The sequence below is a fragment of the Phyllobates terribilis genome, unplaced genomic scaffold (assembly GCF_046119375.1).
Source record: "Phyllobates terribilis strain yellow unplaced genomic scaffold, ASM4611937v1 Scaffold_9__5_contigs__length_417890890, whole genome shotgun sequence".
Lineage (NCBI taxonomy): Eukaryota > Metazoa > Chordata > Amphibia > Anura > Dendrobatidae > Phyllobates > Phyllobates terribilis.
Window position 1 is genome coordinate 384,635,666 of NW_027362769.1, and position 8,315 is coordinate 384,643,980.

At 36.2% G+C, this 8,315-nt stretch overlaps 1 protein-coding gene across 1 annotated transcript; it reads right to left on the bottom strand.

Moving 5' to 3' along the window:
• Nucleotides 1–1,388: 1,388 nt before the first annotated feature.
• Nucleotides 1,389–7,049, bottom strand: LOC141162437 (galanin receptor 2b-like). Its single transcript, XM_073648564.1, has 2 exons — nt 6,664–7,049; nt 1,389–6,540 (listed from the first exon to the last, which is right to left on the bottom strand). Exons 1-2 carry the CDS (start codon nt 7,035–7,037, stop codon nt 5,805–5,807), a joined length of 1,110 nt encoding a protein of 369 aa, XP_073504665.1. The 5' UTR covers nt 7,038–7,049; the 3' UTR covers nt 1,389–5,804.
• Between the last annotated feature and the right edge of the window lie 1,266 nt (nt 7,050–8,315).

The window sequence follows — 8,315 nt, forward strand, 5'->3', positions numbered from 1 at the left end:
CAAGAATATAACTACAATAATACTGCTCCTATGTACAAGAATATAACTACTATAATACTGCTCCCTATGTACAAGAATATAACTACTATAATACTGCCCCCTATGTACAAGAATATAACTACTATAATACTGCTCCTATGTACAGGAATATAACTACTATAATACTGCCCCTATGTACAAGAATATAACTACCATAATACTGCTCCTATGTACATGAATATAACTACTATAGTACTGCCCCCTATGTATAAGAATATAACTACTATAATACTGCCCCTTATGTATAAGAATATAACTACTATAATACTGCCCCCTATGTACAAGAACATAACTACTATAATACTGCTCCTATGTACAAGAATATAACTGCTATAATACTGCCCCTATGTACAAGAATATAACTACTATAATACTGCCCCTATGTACAAGAATATACCTACTATAATCCTGCCCCCTATGTACAAGAATATAACTACTATAATACTGCTCCTATGTACAAGAATATAACTACTATAATACTGCTCCCTATGTACAAGAATATAACTACTATAATACTGCCCCCTATGTACAAGAATATAACTACTATAATACTGCTCCTATGTACAGGAATATAACTACTATAATACTGCCCCCTATGTACAAGAATATAACTACCATAACACTGCTCCTATGTACAAGAATATAACTACTATAGTACTGCCCCCTATGTATAAGAATATAACTACTATAATACTGCCCCTTATGTATAAGAATATAACTACTATAATACTGCCCCCTATGTACAAGAACATAACTACTATAATACTGCTCCTATGTACAAGAATATAACTGCTATAATACTGCCCCTATGTACAAGAATATAACTACTATAATACTGCTCCTATGTACAAGAATATAACTACTATAATACTGCCCCTATGTACAAGAATATACCTACTATAATCCTGCCCCCTATGTACAAGAATATAACTACTATAATACTGCTCCTATGTACAAGAATATAACTACTATAATACTGCTCCCTATGTACAAGAATATAACTACTATAATACTGCCCCCTATGTACAAGAATATAACTACTATAATACTGCTCCTATGTACAAGAATATAACTACTATAATACTGCCTCTATGTATAAGAATATAACTACTATAATACTGCCCCCTATGTACAAGAATATAACTACTATAATACTGCCCCCTATGTACAAGAATATAACTACTATAATACTGCCCCCTATGTACAAGAATATAACTACTATAATACTGCCTCTATGTATAAGAATATATCTACTATAATATTGCTCCTATCTACAGGAATATAACTACTATAATACTGCTCCCTATGTACAAGAATATAACTACTATAATACTGCTCCTATGTACAGGAATATAACTACTATAATACTGCCCCCTATGTACAAGAATATAACTACTATAATACTGCTCCTATGTACATGAATATAACTACTATAGTACTGCCCCCTATGTATAAGAATATAACTACTATAATACTGCCCCTTATGTATAAGAATATAACTACTATAATACTGCTCCTATGTTCAAGAATATAACTACTATAATACTGCTCCTATGTACAAGAATATAACTGCTATAATACTGCCCCTATGTACAAGAATATAACTACTATAATACTGCTCCTATGTACAAGAATATAGCTACTATAATACTGCCCCTATGTACAAGAATATACCTACTATAATCCTGCCCCCTATGTACAAGAATATAACTACTATAATACTGCTCCTATGTACAAGAATATAACTACTATAATACTGCTCCCTATGTACAAGAATATAACTACTATAATACTGCCCCCTATGTACAAGAATATAACTACTATAATACTGCTCCTATGTACAAGAATATAACTACTATAATACTGCCTCTATGTATAAGAATATAACTACTATAATACTGCCCCCTATGTACAAGAATATAACTACTATAATACTGCCCCCTATGTACAAGAATATAACTACTATAATACTGCCTCTATGTATAAGAATATATCTACTATAATATTGCTCCTATCTACAGGAATATAACTACTATAATACTGCTCCCTATGTACAAGAATATAACTACTATAATACTGCTCCTATGTACAGGAATATAACTACTATAATACTGCCCCCTATGTACAAGAATATAACTACTATAATACTGCTCCTATGTACATGAATATAACTACTATAGTACTGCCCCCTATGTATAAGAATATAACTACTATAATACTGCCCCTTATGTATAAGAATATAACTACTATAATACTGCTCCTATGTTCAAGAATATAACTACTATAATACTGCTCCTATGTACAAGAATATAACTGCTATAATACTGCCCCTATGTACAAGAATATAACTACTATAATACTGCTCCTATGTACAAGAATATAGCTACTATAATACTGCCCCTATGTACAAGAATATACCTACTATAATCCTGCCCCCTATGTACAAGAATATAACTACTATAATACTGCTCCTATGTACAAGAATATAACTACTATAATACTGCTCCCTATGTACAAGAATATAACTACTATAATACTGCTCCTATGTACAAGAATATAACTACTATAATACTGCCCCTATGTACAAGAATATAACTACTATAATACTGCCCCCTATGTACAAGAATATACCTACTATAATACTGCCCCCTATGTACAAGAATATAATTACTATAATACTGCTCCTATGTACAAGAATATAACTACTATAATACTGCTCCTATGTACAAGAATATAGCTACTATAATACTGCCCCTATGTACAAGAATATACCTACTATAATCCTGCCCCCTATGTACAAGAATATAACTACTATAATACTGCTCCTATGTACAAGAATATAACTACTATAATACTGCTCCCTATGTACAAGAATATAACTACTATAATACTGCCCCCTATGTACAAGAATATAACTACTATAATACTGCTCCTATGTACAAGAATATAACTACTATAATACTGCCTCTATGTATAAGAATATAACTACTATAATACTGCCCCCTATGTACAAGAATATAACTACTATAATACTGCCCCCTATGTACAAGAATATAACTACTATAATACTGCCTCTATGTATAAGAATATATCTACTATAATATTGCTCCTATCTACAGGAATATAACTACTATAATACTGCTCCCTATGTACAAGAATATAACTACTATAATACTGCTCCTATGTACAGGAATATAACTACTATAATACTGCCCCCTATGTACAAGAATATAACTACTATAATACTGCTCCTATGTACATGAATATAACTACTATAGTACTGTCCCTTATGTATAAGAATATAACTACTATAATACTGCTCCTATGTTCAAGAATATAACTACTATAATACTGCTCCTATGTACAAGAATATAACTGCTATAATACTGCCCCTATGTACAAGAATATAACTACTATAATACTGCTCCTATGTACAAGAATATAGCTACTATAATACTGCCCCTATGTACAAGAATATACCTACTATAATCCTGCCCCCTATGTACAAGAATATAACTACTATAATACTGCTCCTATGTACAAGAATATAACTACTATAATACTGCTCCCTATGTACAAGAATATAACTACTATAATACTGCCCCCTATGTACAAGAATATAACTACTATAATACTGCTCCTATGTACAAGAATATAACTACTATAATACTGCCTCTATGTATAAGAATATAACTACTATAATACTGCCCCCTATGTACAAGAATATAACTACTATAATACTGCCCCCTATGTACAAGAATATAACTACTATAATACTGCCTCTATGTATAAGAATATATCTACTATAATATTGCTCCTATCTACAGGAATATAACTACTATAATACTGCTCCCTATGTACAAGAATATAACTACTATAATACTGCTCCTATGTACAGGAATATAACTACTATAATACTGCCCCCTATGTACAAGAATATAACTACTATAATACTGCTCCTATGTACATGAATATAACTACTATAGTACTGCCCCCTATGTATAAGAATATAACTACTATAATACTGCCCCTTATGTATAAGAATATAATTACTATAATACTGCTCCTATGTTCAAGAATATAACTACTATAATACTGCTCCTATGTACAAGAATATAACTGCTCTAATACTGTCCCTATGTACAAGAATATAACTACTATAATACTGCTCCTATGTACAAGAATATAACTACTATAATACTGCCCCTATGTACAAGAATATAACTACTATAATACTGCCCCCTATGTACAAGAATATACCTACTATAATACTGCCCCCTATGTACAAGAATATAACTACTATAATACTGCTCCTATGTACAAGAATATAACTACTATAATACTGCTCCCTATGTACAAGAATATACTATAATACTGCCCCCTATATACAAGAATATAACTAGTATAATACTGCCCCCTATGTACAAGAATATAACTACTATAATACTGCCCCTATGTACAAGAATATAACTACTATAATACTGCCCTTTGCATTAGCACCAATGTCTAGAATGTCTCTTTATCTAGTGAACAGATCCCATATAAAATATTCCTGCCATGTCGGACCTATGAGTTCAGTATATTTATATTATTTTACATATTTACATGAATACATTATAGATACAATTTCTACAGGAAATCTAGAAGTACAGACTGGAGTTTCCCTGTGACTCTTATACCCGGGGTCTTCTGAGCAGACACTGATGTCTCTGATACGTCACGTTATCTCTGCCGGGCTCGTACATCTATGGTCTCTTCTGCTGAGATCTGTGTGACCACTCTCCGCTTAGTCCGCGTGTTCTCAGCCTTTGCCCTTTTCATAGTCTGTACATGTATTACAGTCGCATCTATATCACTGCCGACCAAAGAAATTCATGACAGCCAGCTTCTGCTTGAGACATTAATGAGACAAGCACTGCCATGGCAATAGGTTCAATGGAAGAAAAGAAAAAAAGAAAAGAAAACTTTATACTATAATCTTTTTTTTTAGTGTTGAAATCACTTGTGATCAATCATTCTAGATTTTCTGGCTTCAAATTCGTAGCCAACCCCAATTGGAGTAGTTTGACCAAAAAGCTCACTCGTTATGGTTTCATCTTCAAGATGTGTCTATAAAATTTTTTAGGCAAAGCAAAAAAGCCCCTTCTTCTAATATGATCATAAAACCCTTAGTTGGGGCACAAAAAGATCTTATAAGTTTGTCATTGAATATTGTGATCCAATGGGTTTCTCTCTGATCTCAGTCACATTTTTGAGATGAGTTCCATGATGTCTTCTACAAACTCCATAAAAGCTGCAAATGTAAGTCCGAAACATCTACCGGGTCAGAATTACCCACTAAAGTACCATGGCCTTCGGCTCTAACTCAATACTAAGTGCCAAAGATTCAGTAGAAGACAACCCCAAATACCACCCTGTAGGGTCTTCACAAATAACCTATGGAACTGTGTATGTTCTTCAGAGAGGTACCGAGGAACTTAAGTCCAACTGAGTTAGTCCTGTTCCAAAATTTTGATACATTTTTTACCCTTAACCCATATAGTATGCCAATTTTATTGTTAGTGAAGGTGGGACCACCTATAGCTTCTTGGCAATGTCTTAGAAGCTTAAGGTCTTTTTCAAGCATCAAGTCCAAACTCAACAATGAAGATGTTCCTTCCACCAATTTTATGGGTAAAAGAATCTTACAAGCTACTTCTTGTTCTTGATCCAGGAAGCCTTAAATATGTAATTGTCTTCTTCAAACTAAGCGTTTTCTCTACCATTCATGGGGTGCCAAGTGGTCTGGAGGAATCAGAGTGGTTACCACCTATCGATCGTACATTCCTCTTGCCGTGGTCTTCATTTATGTGGGACACCTCTGTAGATGCGGCATCGAAACCCGGTTCAGCATGGGCGGCATTCACCACATGAACTTTATTTCGACCTTTCTTCCTCAAGAGGCAGCTGAAGACTTTCTGGAAACCTTTACGGAAGTGTTTGGACACTAAAGCATAGACAATGGGGTTGAGGCAAGAGTTGGCGTATGCCATGCAATGAGATAGTAGTCGGAAGGCATAGGTGACCTGGTTAAATGGAAAATCACCATAGAGGTAGCACATAACCACCACGTGGTGAGGAAGCCAGCACAGGCAGAAGAGGACGGTGACAATGATGATCATCTTTGTTACTTTTCTTTTAGCTTTCTTTGACTCTGACATGTCTTCGAGAGGATCAACAGCAGTCCACAAATACTTAATGGTCCTGGTGTAAGACAGACTGACTATAAGAACAGGGATGACGTATCCTACTATGAAGGTGCCGGTATCCATAATTTTCCGAGTCCTTTCCTTCCATCCAGGCATGCAAATGTGGCTGGTCTCAAAATCCATCAAGTCGTAATAGCTCAGATAAGGTCCAGCGAAGACCACGGAGAGACCCCATATAATAGCCAATGTGGCAACTGCATTGCATGGAGTCCTCAGTTCTCTGGAACGAAGTGGATATCGAATGGCTAAATATCTGCAGAGGAAACAATAAAATAAGTTACAATTTTTGTAAAACTAACCACCACTGGGATATTCTACCACCCAAGACGGACCGAGTTCCATAAATGCCTCCATGAAACCCAAACTGTAGGCATACCTGTCAACGGACACTGCTGCCAGGGTGAAGCTGCTGGCATACATGGTCAGGTAGATGAAGAAGTGAACCGCCTTGCACATAAAAGCTCCGAAGACCCAGTCTTCCAGGGAGTAGATGGTGGCCTGGAAGGGCACGCAGAAGATGATAAAGGAGACATCTGCAACGCTGAGGTTGAGGATGAAGAGGTTCGTGGTGTTGTGTGTTCTCTGTCCACTCCTTAAAAGAACAGCTAGAACCAGACTGTTGCCCACCGTGCCCAGCAGAAAGATGAGTGAGAAGATGACTGGGACCACCACACTGGCAGGGTTGAAGAGACTGAAGTCAGATGAATTCCAGGGGCCGGTTAAGGCCACAAAGTCCTCGTGATCCGACATGGACCCTACTGGAGGAGCTGCAAAATAAATACGTAGAAATTACGTTTTTCCTAGAAATATAATCCCTCGAGACATCTTTTAGCGTACTACAGAGCAATAATGGTGCCAATGGTGGTTCCCAAAGAGGTCGTCACCTATGTTTCTATGGATCCGAAATGGTTTATACAATGGCATTGTGGTATAGAGTGTTATCAGTCTTTACTGTCATTTTGGCTACTTGTACAGTAATATGTTGGATAATGGAAACATAGGTCAAACTATATAACTTTAGTAAAAAAAATATTACAAATTTGAAAATTGATTGGAAAACAAAAAATATGAAACCTTTAATTAGTGCAGAATGAGAATGCAGATAACATTCACCATCATGTTCCTGTAATGCAGGAAAATATCAGTTATTGTTTGCACATTCCCAAGGTCATTTGATTAGAAACTGTCTTGTAATCAGTGCGAGAGACGCTGAGAGCTGCGTACGATCTCCTTATTATGGGACTTCACGCTCTATTCTGCTGGGAGAAGATGCTTCAGTGCTGAACAGATGAAAGTGGAGTTTATTTTATTACATTAAACAGATTATTTAATCAATAAAGGATAAAAATGGACCTGATTTTCAATTGACATGTCATGTACAGACCAGAAAAAAACTGCACAGGGGAAGATGGGTTAAAGTTTAGCAATCTGGTATCTCAGTCATCGTTACTTGATAAAATTTTGTCCACCTGCAGCTGCCACTAGGGGGGGCTCACTGTATATACCAATATCTATTTATACAGCTCCAGTGGAAATAAGTAAGAAATCAGTAAGCTCCCCCTAGTGGTGGTTGCAGACAGAACATTATCATGTATCTCTGTATTCAGGGAGCTCCCCCTAGTGGTGGCTGCAGACAGAATCTTATCATGTATCTCTGTATACATGGAGCTCCCCCTAGTGGTGGCTGCAGACAGAACATTATCATGTATCTCTGTATATAGGGAGCTCCCCCTAGTGGAGGCTGCAGACAGGATCTTATCATGTATCTCTATATACAGGGAGCTCCCCCTAGTGGTGGCTGCAGACAGAACGTTATCATCTAACTCTGTATACAGGGAGCTCCCCCTAGTGGTGGCTGCAGACAGAATCTTATCATGTATCTCTGTATACAGGGATCTCCCCCTAGTGGTGGCTGCAGACAGGATGTTATCATGTATCTCTGTATACAGGGAGCTCACCCTAGTGGTGGCTGCAGACAGTATCTTATCATGTGTCTCTGTATACAGGGAGCTCCCCCTAGTGTTGGTT

Coding starts and splice junctions, on each gene's coding strand:
- LOC141162437 (XM_073648564.1), bottom strand. CDS start 7,037: ATGTCGGATCACGAGGACTTTGTGGCCTTAACCGGCCCCTGGAATTCA. Junction 6,541..6,663: donor GCAGCAGTGTCCGTTGACAG/GTATGCCTACAG, acceptor TTTCCTCTGCAG/ATATTTAGCCATTCGATATC.